This window comes from Diabrotica virgifera, chromosome 8 (genome assembly GCF_917563875.1).
Source record: "Diabrotica virgifera virgifera chromosome 8, PGI_DIABVI_V3a".
In the NCBI taxonomy this organism is placed as follows: domain Eukaryota; kingdom Metazoa; phylum Arthropoda; class Insecta; order Coleoptera; family Chrysomelidae; genus Diabrotica; species Diabrotica virgifera.
Window position 1 is genome coordinate 228,875,458 of NC_065450.1, and position 17,277 is coordinate 228,892,734.

A 17,277-nucleotide genomic window follows, 5' to 3' on the forward strand; every position below is an offset into this window, starting at 1 on the left:
TGACTCAATTTCTATTTAAAAAAGGGAAAATGTTTGTGGATATGTATGTATGTGGCTGGAAAAGTTAAACCGATCTGATTTTTTTTTCTGTGTTTCAAGAGGGGGTCATGCAGGGCCGATTCAGAACCGGTGTAGTTTGTGACTCTTGACCACCCATAATCCAGCTATAGGACTTGGTAGGTACAAAACGGCATATTTTTGGGGGGTATATATCTTCGGTTCAAGAAGAGACAGGAGAATCGCAAATACACCAGATCCATAGTGTCGAGTTAAGCTTTCAAATGGTGTCTAAGCCATCAGGATCAGACATACACACGGCTCGGTATCGCCTAAAAACTGAAAAACGAAACTTTGAAAATTTTAGTTTTTCGACAATTTACTCAAAATTTCAACCTACGAATTGCACCAATAACTGAGCGTTTGTAGGACTCTAGACGAATCTAACGGTGTATACGTATACCTCATATCCGGTAAAATTCGAATTTTTAAGTTATAGGCTTCATAAAATTTATTAATCTAATATGATCAAATCTATTTCCTATGGGAAAAAACAGTTTTTCAAGCTTAATAATTGCTGTATGTATACTTCATATAGCTTCAGTTATCATACTTGACCTTAGATGCTCAGATACTACTCGTCAATAAGTTTCAATTTCATGTTTAGTGATCAAAATCGGTTAAGCCGTTTAGAAGTAAGCTACAAAAGTATAATCCAATTCTTAAACAGTATATTTTTATCACTCCGTACATCACACGAGCCAATTTGTTATTATATTTAAACATGTGCGGATTAAATAATTTGTTTAATTGTAGCAATTTATAAACAATATTTTGGTAATGGACATAATTTAGCTGACTAATTAAACTTGTTGTTATGTGGGCTATGACCCAATTCATGTTGCCACAACAAGAGATAATACATTTTAGAATAATTTTCAAGACTCACTTCAACCAGGCTAGAAGTGCTTTTAACTTCATTCATATGTTCAATATGTATCAAGAGTCTTTAACTAAATCGCGTACAAGTCATTATCAGTACTCAACGTTCTCCCAGGGGTTCTAAATAAATTCTATAATTGCTATTGGTGTTTTCATTATCTGAAGAGACTACTCCACCGAGCATCGAGTATTTGACACCCAGTTCATTTACCGGCCATCACAATATTTTTTTCAATCTATTTCGAATAGAAAAAAATCTAGTGTACATTTGATGGACACTCCATCATTTGGGAGATAATGAGACATAGGCGACTATTTATAAAGCTTAATGGTAAAGTCATGAATGACCAAAATCTAACCCTTGAATAGGAACACCTTGGCAACATTGGATTGAAATATGAAAAAACACTATAGTTAAATGCATCTTTTATGAGGAAAGATAAATGACAAAATGAGTATTTCACTGACTACCCCTGGGGGGTTCCATACTGTGGTAAACAAAGACAAAGTAAAGATAACCATGATAATCACTAACAGAAAGACCACATAAGCACCATGAGAAGATTTACAGATATATTATGACATGAACTGATTGTAATAAAAAACCAATTATATACAAAACATTTTATTATCACAGAATCTAAAATCTAGGTATAAATAAAATAAAAAACTAGTATGTTTTTTCCAGTCTTTTTATTGTAAAAAAACTGTCGCTTATCTACAACTTAACATCTTAATGAGCAGACACACTGACTTGCCATACTCTGATCGTGTTGTCGGAATATCCAGCGAACAGTGTCTGTCCATCTGTGGACCAGGCCAAAGAAAGACACTGAGGAGGTTCAGCTTTTGTGTTTTGTGAAACGACTTCTGGTTTAAGTTCTTCAACCATTTCCTTGCTTTCCAAGTCCCAGATTTTGATTGAGGGTCCAAAGGCAGCACACAGCCAGTACCTAGAACAAAGATGGAGAATGTTTAGAAATTAATTTTTCACAGAAAGTGTATTTGTATTTGCTTTTTGGTGATCAGTCCCATATCCGCTTAACCTCTCATAGATATATCAAGGGGTTAGAGTTTTATGCATCATGAAAAAGTTTGATTGTTATTTTAAATGAAAGTACAGTAATACCTCGACTTACGTGATTTTCAAATCTTGTCAATTTGTTATGCGATTTTAAAATCTTGTCAATTCATTATTTGAGCGCCACACGATCGTTTAGTTATCGAGATAGAATTACCACCCACACACTATTGCTCATCCAATGTATTATATATGTTTGGACTTTTCACATGGAATCAGCGATTTTATTTTGTATTAGGTATTTCTTATCTGCATTTTTGTCTAATGGAGTGTTTGTTACTTTTATAAAGGGATTGAAAGATTGCATTTTTTTTTTAACTTCCGGTCCCATAAAATTATTTATATGTATACATAGATACATATAAGAAATTATACCCAGACTTAACGAATTCGACTTACGCGATTATCGCTGGGTCCCACCTATCACGTAAGTTCGGGGTATTACTGTATATAACCTGTATATAACAGGGGTGGCCAAACTGTGACTCGCGAGCCACATGCGGCTCTTTAAAGGATTGTTTGTGGCTCTCAACAGATGCACCCGAGATCCTTGGTAATTTTTTGTCACTTTCTTCGAATAAAAAAAAAATGTTCCAATAACAAGAAAAACAACGTGTATATGTTACAGTTCAAGTTGATTATCCAGTTGGAGTTGACTCCAACTAGTTGGAGTCAACTCTAACGGCTGGTTTCAGTAAGAGTTGATTATAAATATAAAATGAAGATTGATATTCAACATTTACTAGGAAAAGTATACTCTTCCCAATGCCATTTAGTAAAAGTTGATTCTGATTCACACAAACAGCCGATTCTAGAAATTAAAAATGTTACTGAATATGTTCAAATTAGTCTAGACTCTATCGTCGCCCCTGTTAGGTAAATTACTCCGATTCGAATTTTTTGCACACACTTACTAAAAAAGAGGTCCTTATAACAAATCTACTGGGTGCCAGGCAGTACCTTGATCGATAAATTGTTTAAACAATTTTTTTTAGACAAATTCACAAAAATAATTTTTTCACTTCGAGTAATTTTTTTTAGATTTGGGATATTCTGAGCAAAAAAAGGTATTTTGTGATTTTTCTCTAAAATTGATTGTTGTCGAGTTATACGCGATTTAAAATTTGAAAAATGCGAAAATAGCCATTTTCAAAGCTTAATAACTCGGTTAAAATCCATTATTATTAAAGTCAGAAAGTGACTAAATCAAAGTTTATAGCCCCCTCTACAAGATCCAGCAGAAATTTTTTGTTCACTATTTTATTACTAAGCTTTATCTATAATTATTAACAATGAGCGCTAAGTGCGTATTAGGCGGCCGTCAATGGTGAGTGCTAAAGAGATGCACCATTCCGGCCGTCCAATGGTGAATCTCACTCGCACTCACATTGACGGCCGCCTCAATACACGCTTAGCGCTCATTGTTGATAATTAAAAATAATATCTTATTAATGAAATAATGACAAAAATTTCTTCAGGATCTTATAGAGGTAGCTTTAATCTTTGATTTTTTTTAGTTTCTGACTTCACTAAAATCATTCATTATTGTACTGATTTGCCCTCATTTTCAGCAGTAAAGTAACACTTTGTTGTATTGAAAGAAGAATGTTACTTTACCTGCCGCGATTATTAATCAAATTAACCGAGATTGAATGTAAGTGGTCAATAGCAGCAATCGATTATTTGAGTGAAATTCAAATTTATTCACTTTAATTATTAAAAATATTGAACAAAATTTATGTTATTATTAATAAAATTTATGTCAAAAAGTAAAATTCTGTAGTGTTTCGCAATTATATTCATACAAAATAGATTGTTACTTCAGACACACTTTAAACCCTTCATGTACTGCTATCTATATTTACAATTTTCACACAATAAAACCTTTACATCAGCGGTTTTCAATCTTTTTGAGTCATGTACCATCTAACTAAAGTTTCTTTTATTATATTTCTATATTTTTAGATTGTATTGTATAATCAAGACTTACTATGTACTACTATTTTAAGTTTTTGTGTGTTTTGTGTACCACCGGTGCGTTGTATACCACAGATTGAGAACCGCTGCTTTACATAATATGAGATAGAGTAGATAAAAATTATTTTTGTGAATTTGGTTAACAAAAATTGGTTAAATAATTTTTCGACCGCGGTACCGCGTGACACCCTGTGTATTTATTATAAGGATTGTTATACGGATGATGTTGTATTTCTTTGAGTAAGTTTGTGCAAAAAATCGAATCAGAATAATTTACCTAACGGGGGCGACGTTACAGACTATACTAATAAGTAGTTGAAATGGTCAAAACAAAGAAACGCACACTCATCAAAAATGCACTTGAGATTCTCGTATAATCAACATTTACTGAATCGATCCAGGAAGAGTCAACTCCAACTAGTAAAAGTTGATTTAAATTTTTAAAATCAACTTTTACTGCTCGTTTCAGTTGGAGTTGACTCCAACTAGTTGGAGTCAACTCTAACTGAGAATCAACTTGAACTGTAACATATATACAGAAGCTAGAAGGAATAGGATTTGATTGTTGATTGATTTTTTCCGATTTCTTGATTTTTTCTGGTTCCATTTAAAATGAACATAATTGAAGGTGAATTTTCCATTTCCAATATAATTATGGCTCAAAAAACATCTGGAGAATTAGAATTAGCAGAGATTCAAGAAGATCAAGCTCTATAATTAAAATATAAGTTGAAGCCTATTACTGAATTTTGGAAAGGACACACTGCACATATTTTATGGAAAATATAATGTGAGTCAAATGAAATAAAATTTAATTACAATCATTTCATATTATTGCGCCAACTCTAAATAGTGATATGATGGCACAATGATATGACATGATTGTAATTTTGAGACGGAACTATTCATGTAAATTTTAATCCATTTGAGTGACATTATATTTTCCATAAGTTGTTTGTGTACGGTATCCTTTGTACCATAATCTTAGTATCACGAATTAAAAAAGGCTGCCTATTATTTCATATTCAGAATAACATACTTATGGGTATCATATTATTCCACTTTAAAATTCGTAAAATTAAACGCCGATCAGTAATAACTAACTAGTTTGAAAGAATTACTGAGAAGTGCTGTACTGAGAATTTATTCAACAAATTTTAAAGAATTGTGAGACAAAAATAAAATAAATATTTTAATTATTAATCTTTAAATTTAATACACGTCTTTTGTAATTTTATTTATGTTGTCAATAAATATATCTTCTGTACAAAAATATTAATACCATCTTGCATCTTTTTTAGTATATATGTATAGGTAAATTTAATTGCGGCTCGCGAGAATTTTCGAATTTTGAAAAATGGCTTGACCTATAAGGAGCTTGGCCACCCCTGGTATATAACTTCAAGAATATTATCTCAAAATTTCAGATTGATTGGATCAAGATTACCGGAAATGCAGCATGTTCGTGCGAGTGCAGTATAATGCTCAAATGCTTAGTCCACGATTCAAAAACATTCCAGTGTGCATCACTTTGTGATTTGACAGACAAAAAAAATTGAAAATAATGCTGTCAACATGTTTTTCTCAAAACTGTCTTCTTCAAAGGTGGTGGACATTGTAACTCAAAAACTACTTGACCTAACCACCTGAAATTTTGAATAGATCTTTTCAACATTTCGTGATGTAACACTGTAGATACTTTTTGCTTTATGCATATTTTGTGTTTAACAATGATAAATATGTTGATTTTCACCCTTTGTTTTTAAAGAAATTTCTATACCGGGTGGTGAATTGGAAAACGGGCTATAGGAAATTCAATGTAAAATTCTGAACTGTTTCCTGCTTCCCTATTTTACATCAAAACACGTAAGAAACTATTTGTAGAGGATTTAAATCTGTATTGAAAACAACTGTTAAAATTGTTCTACAAAAACATATTCCAAAATTTTGTAAAAATATAGAATTTTTAGACAAGTTATGCCACACACAATGTCATGGTGTGTAACGGTGGCGTTTGGTCACAATGAAGTTATTAATATTAACAATATTTGAACTGTCAAAATATTTATTTTATCATTTATCACAAGGAAAAATTCCTGTACTGGCTGTATACCATAAATCACAAAAAATAAAAACCTTATTTTGTAAAAGGTATATGTATTTAAAATCCCTAAAAAGGGCTGTATCACAACAAAACGTTTTCGGAATCAATATTCCATCTTCAGTGTTATCACAGCTTTACATACAGTAAGCCACCAAAATGTATGGGTAAAAACCCTTAAATTGATTTTAAACAGTTGGGGTTATATTTAAGGTTCTACCTACAATTTCTCAACCAATATGGTTGATGTCATGTGATGCCAGGGGTTAATCTGGAAATATTTTTAACATCCTTCAAAATCAGATAATATAATGTAACCCCTTAAAATAAATTTAAGGGTTTTTACCCATACATTTTGGTGGCTTAAAGCATGTAACCTGTGATAACACTGATGATGGAATATTGATTCCGAAAACGTTTTGGTGCCCTTTTTAGGGATTTTAAATATACCTTTTACAAAATAAGGTTTTTATTTTATCATTTATGTATATCAAATAGTTTTATTCAATAGTGTGCGCACTGCCAGTTAAATAGTAAACGTGGGCCTAAATTTTACACACTGGCAAATGTACCATATTTTTCAAAATTTTGCAATGTGTTTAAAGCATAGAACAATTTTAACTTTTGTTGTTAATACAGATTTGAATCCTCTAGAAATAGCTTCCCATGACTTTTGATGTAAAATAATTAGGGAAGCAGGAATTTAACAGTTTAGAATTTTACATTGAGTTTCCTATGACCTGCTTTACGATTCACCACCCTGTATTTTGACTTCTGAGTGATATCAAAAACCCAAAAATCATTACTATTAAAAAACAGCGTTACCTTGAAAAACTCTTAAGCTAATAAAATCTTTCATTGTTTGTTTCCCATGATCTAATGATGACTTATGATGTTCACTGCAAAATCAGCTTTTTTGAGGTGTCTAAAACTTTGCCACCATTGGCTTATTTTTCAATATTTTGACTTGGAATTTATTTTAATATTCTTTGAATTATTTAAGATTAAGGGGCTAGGCCTAGTGTAAAAGTATGAAATTCATATACTTTTTTTGAGAATTTCTAAAATAAAAAGTATTGTACCAATTGTTTTGAAAATTTGCATGAGCATTAACTATAAAAAGGACATGTAAAACAATGTTCATAAAAAAAATATTAAAACTAAGCTATTTATGCGCCATCTACTAGCACAGTGAAAATAAAAACATGGCTCCACTGCTACAGTGATTGGGACTTGTAAGAGATCCTGAATCAAAATTTCAAAGTGATTATTGAAATATAAGTTATTTCCTATACCATCAAAGAGGATTTTTGAAAAATATTAAAATTTGGAAAAATGACGAAGTGTTGAACATTTTTTTTAAATCAGCTGATACATTTTCAATTTCATAAACTGCCAATTGACATTTTTTAACCGACCAAAAAACCCCTAGTTGATGGTATAGAAAATAACTTATATTTCAATAACAACTTTGAACTTTTATGTTTCATGATCTCTATTAGTACCAATCACAGCAGCAGTGGAGCTGTTTTTATTTTCACGGTGTCAGTAGATGGCGCATAAATTAATTTTCAATATTTTTTATGACAATTGTTTTACATGTACTTCTTTTTATATTAAATGCTCCTGCAAAAATTCAAAACAATTGGTACAGTACTTTTTATTTTAGAAATTCCCAATAGTCCAGAAAGCCACTGCGCATCCGCTAGGAAAAATATTCTAATTCGGATATTTTGCAGTCTTACTCAAAAAGGACTCCTTTTAACAAATTTGCATGTTGCCAGGACCAAAAGGTGATCAAAAATTTTTTAAACATTTTTTTTGTTTTTTTCCTAAAATTATTTTTTTCGCATGGAAAAAAGTTTTTTTTTAGGTTTTTTGGATCATTCCAAACAGAAAAGGTCTTTAGTGACTTTTCTCTAAAAATGATAGTTTTTGACATATAAGCGATTAAAAATTGAAAAATTGCGAAATCAGCAATTTTTAACCCTCAAAAACTATGTGAAAAACTGAAAATTTGAATGTTGCCAAGGTAGGTAGATATTCTTTAAACATCGATTGATGAAATCCCGAAGAGTTTTTTGCAATACAATATTCAAAACTCCTTTGTTTTTTAATTCAAGCGTACGCGGCACTATTTTCCACCGACAGTATGGTGCAAATGAAAGGAAAAAATTCGTTATTTCATAAACTGGCGACTTTAAGGAAAAATTCCGAAACAGGTTCATTTTTATTTTTGAGTTATGATATTGTGGCATATATCGTATACTAGTGACGTCATCCATCTGGACGTGATGACATAATCGATGATTTTCTTAAATGAGAATAGGGGTCGTGTGCTAGCTCATTTGAAAGGTTCTTTAATTCACTTTTCAGTAATATAAACATTTACATAATTATTTATACAGGGTGTCCAAAATTTTTTTATTAAATTAAATTATTTGACAAAAACATAAGTAGAAGGACACACTGTATAAATAATTATGTAAATGTTTACATTACTGAATAGAGAATTGAAGAGCCTTTCAAATGAGCTACCACACAACCCCTATTCTCATTTAAAAAAATCATTGATTACATCATCACGCCCAGACGGATGACATCACTAGTATACCATATATGCCACAATATCATACCTTAAAAATAAAAATCGATCGTTTCAGGATTTTTCCTTAATCTCGCCGTTTTACGAAATAACGAATTTATTCCTTTCATTTGCACCATACTGTCGGTGGAAAATAGTGTCGTGGACGCTTGATTAGCAATTAAAAAACAAAGGAGTTTTGAATATTGTATTACAAAAAACTCTTCGGGATTTTATCAATCGATGTTTAAAGAATATCTACCTACCTTGGCAACATTCAAATTTTCAGTTTTTCACATTGTTTGTGAGGGTTAAAAATGGCTGATTTCGCAATTTTTCAATTTTTAATCGCTTATATGTCAAAAACTATCATTTTTAGAGAAAAGTCACTAAAGACCTTTTCTGTTTGGAATGATCCAAAAAACCTAAAAAAACTTTTTTCCATGCGAAAAAAATAATTTTAGGAAAAAAACAAAAAAAACAAACCACCAAAAAAAAATTTTTGACCACCTTTTGGTCCTGGCAACATGCAAATTTGTTAAAAGGAGTCCTTTTTGAGTAAGATTGTGCAAAAAATCCGAATTAGAATATTTTTCCTAGCGGATGCGTAGTGGCTTTCTGGACTACAAAAAGTATATGAACTGCTTACTTTTACACTAGGATAGCCCCTTAATTATTATACCAAAACGTCTTACCTGTTTGGTGAGAAGCACAAAGCGGTGATGATGTCATTATGGTCCAAGGTATGTAAGTGCTTGCCGTCATTAAGATCCCACAGCATGGCTTTGCAGTCTTTACCTCCGCTAGCACATAAGCTACCGTCAGGAGAGACTGTAACTGTGTTTAAGTAACCAGTGTGACCAGAGTGGTTGATCTTTAGACGGCAATTGGTCAAGTTCCATACCTTCACCATACGGTCCCATCCAGCTGATACGATGATTGGGTTGGCGTGGTTGGGGGAAAATCTTACACAGGATACCTGAAAGGAAACAATTTAATTAATATCGTGTATGTAAATCGGACGATATTTTTGGAAAAATTGGTGGATTGTCTTAACTCAGATTGAGGAGCTTCAAAAATGGTATTTTGGGCTCACACCCTTGAACTAATATTAATATCCTTCCTGGCAACAACCAATAATGTTTGTTGTTAACAAAACTGGTGCTTTTAAGGAAGGGTAGTAGAAATGGTTACAGTTATCGCTCATCCAGAAAAAAATGACAACTCAAAAATGCATAAATTGAGTTATCATAAATTAACTGCAAATATCCTATACTTTTATCAGGAAAAATGTCACATAGATGTTTACTTCCAATTTCGAAAGATGGCGGTAGTATCATCATTCCTTTGGCAGTAAAATGAATACTTTTATTCCAGAACAATGATACGTTTCAGTTATGCTGATATTTGACGTAAACTTATCATGATTTATCACAAATACTGTTGTATTTCGAAAAGTGTCCTAGGTATTTTTTGATAATTTTAAAAAAGTAACCAATATTTTAAAAGAAATGTGACATAACTCAAAATTGTTGATCTTTTTTCTTAGTTAAATCAGATATAGTTTTTTTGGTTTTGCCACTCACACAATTAAGCTTTGTTTTTAAACCAAGAGGAGTAAACTAAAAAGACAGATTCACACCCAAGAAAATCACTAGAAATATCACCAAAGTAAATCTTTTTTGGTTGATCATATTGGCCTTTGAAGGTAATCCATAAATATTATATTATACTAATACGTCGCTAAAGAGTTCTAAAACAACTTTTTTATATAAAACTGTTTTTTTTTCTTTTTTTTATTTACAGACAAGACCAATTCAGAAAATATTATTACAAAAAAAAATATTACAAAGACAAAAGCAAAACCATAAACAGTGTCAACACAAAGAACATTATAATATGGATAACAAAGCTAATAAGTTAAAGGAAAAAAAGAACTTTTCAATATAAAAAACAAAGTTTAAGCTTAAAAAATTGCTGATAGAAATTATATCACTGACATTGTATGTTCAACAAATGGTTTTTAAATATATCCAAGGAATTGCAGAATATGACAATAATTTTTTGTACAAAAACGGACTAAAAATCTAAAAATTAAAGGAGAAAACACAAAAGATCGCTGATATAACTTAATTAACCTATGAAATGCCACTAGTGTCAAAACTTTATAAATGTCATTAGTGTCAAAATTTTATAACAGTGGAGTAAACTTGTCCGAGGTTGGACCAATTACAAAAAGCTTAGAGCACAGGAAATTTGAATCACTACTTTTTGTTTAAAAACAGACTATAGAAACATTCACTTATCCATATTATTCGGATTTAATTTATAAGTTTTACTGTTTAAAATTTAAAACAATTACAATTAAATTTAAAAATCTATTGTCTCCCCTGAAAAAAGTTGTTTTTTGAGTTGGAACACTTTTCTTCCGGATGAGCAATTTGGTCAGTATATATTGCTCATCCAGAAGACAAAAGTGTCGATAACTCAAAAAACAACTTTTTCAGAGGAGATAAAAATAGATTTTTTAAATCTTAATTTAATTTTAATCTCAATTTTTGTTTACTAGACTATAGAACTATATAAAAAATATTTACCCAATCGGAATGTCCATCATCTTGAATTGTGTATTTACATTCGGCCAAGGTGTTCCACAGTTTGATGGTCTTGTCACGGGATCCAGACACAATTTGTCTATTGTCAACAGAGAAGGCTACACTCAAAACATCCTATAACAGTTCAATGATTAGCATATACTAATTACAAATGGATTAGGCCTAGAGGTGTATCTAACAAAAACAACAAAAAAATTGTCCTAAATCCTATTGAGGAACAAAATTTGGTATACGTTTTGTCCGCACCCAGGACTAGTATTGATATATTCCTTCTTGACAACCAAACTTGCTTGAATGTGCAAGCTTGGTGCTTTTGAGGAAATACCTTACAAACACACCTCTAGGTTTAAATATACAGATACATCACCCATGCTTTGTAGTACTTACATTTTATTTCTTCAGTAATCTTCAGACGATGTACGACGAAAAAAAAAAATAAAACAAAAAATCTTCTTGCTGTCATAGTCGGGGATGATTAGTATCTTTTTTACAATTCGTATTACATGCAACCCCAAGAGAAAAATTAATATTCATTTGTGAAAAACAACGTGCAAAATACATATAATGAAATACACACATGGACAAAAATATAGAATATTTTGAAAATATCATGTGAAGTGAAATTTTTGGGCAGTCTATTCCTATGACACTGACAAATCGAGGAGTTTGAAAAACCCGATAACTAAAAATAAAATTGTTTCGAAATAATCACGATTAACGATTTTAGGAAGTTTCAAGATTTCAAATCGTTAGGAAGTTCAATCAAATTGTTATTAAACTTTCTAATAACAATTTGAAAACTTCTTCAAACTTCCCAAAATCTTTAATCATATTTATCTCCAAACAATGTTATTTTTAGTTATCAGGTTTTCGCTCAAACCCCTCGAAATAGAGTACATATATCATTGGTGATGTGACAATACCAATCTATAGCAATACCAAACAGCTAAAAAAAATCAGTTTAATTGAAGTTTTGGCCATACAGATTGATTAATTACATATTATCTTCAGCTTTCGGCAATCATTTAAAGAATTTAGTAAACTCTTGCTTGGCAGTTTTTAAAAATTGCTTCAATTCAGACTGATATTCGGCAGTGGCATTAGCATTTTGCCTCTTAAAAATAAGACTTTGCTCCATAAATGGATCAATTTTTATAAAGAAATCACAAAGCTCATTTGCCATTTATAAACCTTCACTAAGATTTTTTAAATGAAATGTCACGTTTTGAGTGCTTGTTGAAGCCTCTTCTTCAACAAGTTGTGAATTTAACACTTGATAGTAACTGTTCGAACCCATCTTGTCCTCTCCCACCCGCAATTTCGGCAATGTTTGCAGTTTTAACACAGATTCTTTCTCATTTCCCGCAGTCCGAACAGGCCACAGTTTTTTCATGATTTCAATGTGTGTGGTTCCAGTTCTTGTGATGATTCTTTTATGTTTACGATCAAGCATTTCTGTTTTCATTTAATAAAACTGATTTTTTTCAGATCAAAACCCGTTTTTCATTTTTTTTTTAGTCATTATAAATTAGGAAGATATCGGAAGAGACATGTCAATTACAATTTTTGTAACGAATAGAGAAGTAAAATAATAAACACAAAATGCAGCTCTCGTCAAAGCATGGAACCTGTGATTGCGGCAGAACTTAATGCTCTATGTTTTGAGTAATAGTTTATTTTACTTAAACATTCTCATGTAATCTAGGTGTAGTTGTAATAAGATCAATTTAATTTTTTTATTAGTCGATTTGCTGACTCATTGACAGATGGTACCAAATGCTTTTTATTTAGGTATATTATAAAATTCGATCTGCAAATAAAGAAATCTCGGGCCGCGAATATAGGAATTGGGTCACATTTTTTTAATCCCTGAATAGTGAAAACACGATTGAGGAGCTTTTACTGTACAGAACTCCCAAGCCCAGCATCACTTACGCATCAGAAACATAAACAAATGATTAGGCTGTTTTGAATGAAAAATCGTAAGACATCTATGAAGGTGTGCAGGAAAACAGATTATGAAGTAGACACTATAATGTTGAGCTTTATCGCCTTTATAGTGATCCCAGTATTATCAAAATACAGGCTTAGCTAGGCAACTTAGGTTCAAAACGGACTAACCACTCTGTGGATCCACAAAGTAGCTTCCGATGATCACCTGTAAATTCTCATGTGAATTAACTGTGCCATTCCACAAGAGCGATAGTGGCTGGGCTCGGTTTGCCTGTTTCAGCCACTTTGTGGATCCACAGAGTAGTGCTGCATAGTGATTCATCTGTTTTGAACACGTTGATGGACATTGCGTCAAATGTATAAGCAAGTGTTGTGACACTATAATATATTTTGCAAAGTAGAATAGGGAAAATAGCAACATTTATACATGTGTCATATTACATCAATGGAAATTAGATGTTCTGTCCGTCAACATGTTAAAGAGAATGAAATGGAGCCCTCGAAACACATTTATAACCAATGACTGGATGGAGCGACAAGAGGCAGGCCCAGAATATGATTTAAGGACCAGGTGGAAGACAATTTACAAGTAGTATGAAATTGGGAATCAAAGGCGAAGAACAAGGAGGAATGGAAGCTGATTCTGGAACAGGCAAAGACCCACCATTGGTTGTAGAGCCAATCATGATGACGACACTGGGGGGGGGGGCTAAGGATAGCAGTACAAAAAAAGTTCCCTTCACATTATAATTACAAAATACCCACTATTTTTGTCAATAAGTGTATAATGAAATACTCATGAAATATAATAAAAACCTTCAGCAAATGAGTATTTAAATTTTCTTTCAGGGTTAAATAAATATGATTCTATCAAACCTTAGTGTGATCTTCAAATCTTCTTGTAGTTTTTCCTGCAGCCAAATCCCACAGACGAAGAGTCTTGTCCCATGAACCAGAAAGAGCATAATTTCCGTCACTGGAGAGTACTACATCTGAGATAAAGTGAGAGTGGCCATATAAACGTTTTTGGGGTACACCATATTGGGTATCTTCACGTGTCAATTTCCATACAATCAAGGTTTTGTCTAAAACCAAGAAAATATGTATCTCAATGTGGTAATATGCCTATGAATAAACATAAAATACAAGAAAACTTTGAATATAGTGGATGATGTAAAAAATTCGAATAGATTACCATAACCTTGATGATTAGGCTAAGTAGAAAATATTGTAATTTACCTCTGGATGAAGATAAAATCATATCAGGGTATTTTGGGTTGGTGGCAATTTGTGTTACCCATCCATTGTGACCCAAAAGGGTGCCTTTTAATTGCAAAGTTTCAGTCATCTTATTTTTTTCTTAGCAGCTACACATACACGACTACTTCTCACAGCAACCGCACAAAAAAGAAACACGTTTATCGAAAATTTGACAAGTAGGAAGAGTTAGACAGGTGTCAAAATCACTCTTACCAACTATAGATAAAAACGTTTACTCTGTATTTATTCAGCTACTGACGAAAATACATAAAATAGAGATAATATTTGATATTTTTTTGTAATAAAACGTTTTTATACAATAAAACCAAAGAATACTCCAACCAACCCAGTTGGTTGGGGTATTTTGTCTGTGTCTAGGTACACACTAACGTGTACGCAAATAAAAAGTTAGGTCCACTCGAAACGTCATCAAGTCAGTGACGTCTGACGACACGGACGACACTATTTAGCGTGCACTGTTATTTTTTTCTCATAGGCATCTTTTAGTTTTTCAATTTATTTATTTATTCATGTCAGTGCGTCACAATTCTTCGATTTCTTTCTAATGCATTAAATTGTATGTGACAGAAAAAAGGTACGTCCTTTATAACAGGCATTTATAACATTTATTCTAGCTGTCGATAGATGGCCCTATAATCGAAAAAAAATATTTACGATTTATATAATATATTACTACGAATATAATCTGTACAATTTATAAGACTATACAAATCAAAGAAAATACCATTTTATAAATGCAATAAACACAATTGATTTATTTTTATGCCAAATTTATTTTGCTAACCTGAATATATACTTTAATATTATAATAAAGTATATATTCAGGGTATTAGAAAAATAAATATTTATTTAGTTGACATGTACAAAATATTGTTAAAATAATTTTTATACGTAAGTTAATTATTATTATTGTGATAGCTTTAGCTCTTCCTTTTATTTTAATTTTCGGCGATAATACTATTTCACTTTAATTTAAAAAATATATATTCATTTATAGTCTCTTATCCTTTTTCACACTGTTTTAAAATGTTGTTTTTTTTAAAGTTATACCTCTTTACGATCGAAAGTAAAATTTTATAATCCTCGGCGCATGCGCACACAGACTGTATGTTGTTAAATAGTTAAAAATCATCCAAGTTATGTATATATCAGCGCAACTAAGGTTTAAAAAGGATATATAGTGTTTTTAGTAAATATATTTATTAACTTTTGTGTCTTTGGATTTGTCTTCCTTGGGAGTAAGATAATAAGTATATATTAAACATGTTTATATAATTATACTTCACTTGACTTATTTGTCACCGTCGTTTGTAATTACGTCCAAGCAGCCGTCAAAACAAAACCCTGATGGGTTGTTGGTAGAGCACTCGACTACGTAACGCGGAGGTCCCGGGTTCGAATCCGGACACGGATGGACAATTGTTATTCCTATTTTTTAATACAACTTCTTACGTGGGTACAAAGTACACACTCTACACACACATTATTTTTTTTAAATGGCTTTGGAAGAGCCAATTAGCCAGTAAAATGTTGTTAAACTCATTAAAAGAACTGAATAGTTGTCCACACTCCATGATTAATTTAAAAACAAACACTAAACAAATAAAAAATAAGACATCTCTTTACTAATCAATATTAGTTCTTACCTTATTCTGACACTCGCGGTACATATTCTCAAGTTAGCGTGTATGCAAAAAACCAGTAACAGTGCACGCTAAATAGTGACGTCACTGACTTGATGATGTTCGCGTGTACCTAACTTTTTATTTGCGTACCCGTTAGCGTGTACCTAGACACACCGATTTCTTTTGTTTTCCTAGTGGTAAACCTGTATTTCGATTTGTCTGTCACTGTCACGTACTGTCAAAATATACGCATGCGTTAACGCCATCTCTTTTCCATTTTCTAGCTCGAAGAGGTTAGTATTTGTGAAAAATGTTTCTTAAATCATCGGGATAAGTATTTATTTATTTAAAGTCCGACATTGTTAAATTAAATATAAAGTAGTAATACTTTATGCTATTGACCTTATTTATTTAGGATTAAAGAATATTTTAATTGTTTTAGGGCAAAATGGTCCAACGATTAGTCTTTAGAAGACGGTTGTCTTACAACACAAAATCCAACAGGAGGCGAATGTAAGTTCAAAATTTTGTTCTGTATGTGAGAGTATTTATGCTTTAAATTTAAATTAACATTGCCAGACTATTGTTTGAAATTTTAAATGTAACTTTATTATTTGGAGGTTATGTTTTTGTTATAAATCGAATTTTTGTGTCGATAAATTGATTTTTTATGATGAGATTTGGCTAGAGTCCTGAAATATTTAGTGACGAAAATGCATTTCGTTCGTTCAATCGTTCTGACATTCACACCCAAAACACTTTAAATATTAAAATCTGAAACCATTTGCTTAGCATTATTTTTGTTTCAGTGTCCGCACTCCTGGTGGTAAACTCGTATATCAATACCTGAAAAAACCCAAGAAGATCCCCAGATGCGGTCAATGCAAAGACAAACTTAGAGGTATTCTCCCTGCCAGGCCCCAAGAAAGGTCACGATTGTGCAGAAGGAAGAAGACTGTTAAGAGGGCATACGGTGGTGTCCTATGCCACAAGTGTGTTAAAGAAAAGATTGTTCGAGCTTTCTTGATTGAAGAACAGAAGATCGTAGTGAAAGTTCTTAAAGCCCAACAAGCTGTAGTTAAACCATCTAAGAAATAGAGCTTAATAAATGTTTAATTTTT

The 17,277-nt window shown here is 31.9% G+C and overlaps 2 protein-coding genes across 2 annotated transcripts; one reads left to right on the plus strand and one right to left on the minus strand.

Moving 5' to 3' along the window:
- Window positions 1–1,615: 1,615 nt before the first annotated feature.
- On the minus strand, window positions 1,616–14,709 carry LOC114333159 (guanine nucleotide-binding protein subunit beta-like protein). Its single transcript, XM_028282991.1, has 5 exons — window positions 14,490–14,709; window positions 14,127–14,335; window positions 11,280–11,411; window positions 9,378–9,661; window positions 1,616–1,892 (listed from the first exon to the last, which is right to left on the minus strand). The coding sequence occupies exons 1-5, from the start codon at window positions 14,596–14,598 to the stop codon at window positions 1,673–1,675; spliced, it is 954 nt and encodes a 317-aa protein (XP_028138792.1). The 5' UTR covers window positions 14,599–14,709; the 3' UTR covers window positions 1,616–1,672.
- Window positions 14,710–16,335: 1,626 nt separating this feature from the next.
- On the plus strand, window positions 16,336–17,277 carry LOC114333163 (60S ribosomal protein L34). Its single transcript, XM_028283006.2, has 3 exons — window positions 16,336–16,449; window positions 16,599–16,669; window positions 16,966–17,277. The coding sequence occupies exons 2-3, from the start codon at window positions 16,605–16,607 to the stop codon at window positions 17,252–17,254; spliced, it is 354 nt and encodes a 117-aa protein (XP_028138807.1). The 5' UTR covers window positions 16,336–16,449; window positions 16,599–16,604; the 3' UTR covers window positions 17,255–17,277.

Coding starts and splice junctions, on each gene's coding strand:
- LOC114333159 (XM_028282991.1), bottom strand. CDS start 14,598: ATGACTGAAACTTTGCAATTAAAAGGCACCCTTTTGGGTCACAATGGA. Junction 14,336..14,489: donor GATTTTATCTTCATCCAGAG/GTAAATTACAAT, acceptor TCTTGGTTTTAG/ACAAAACCTTGATTGTATGG. Junction 9,662..11,279: donor ATGATGGACATTCCGATTGG/GTAAATATTTTT, acceptor GTTTCCTTTCAG/GTATCCTGTGTAAGATTTTC.
- LOC114333163 (XM_028283006.2), top strand. CDS start 16,605: ATGGTCCAACGATTAGTCTTTAGAAGACGGTTGTCTTACAACACAAAA. Junction 16,670..16,965: donor AAATCCAACAGGAGGCGAAT/GTAAGTTCAAAA, acceptor TTTTTGTTTCAG/TGTCCGCACTCCTGGTGGTA.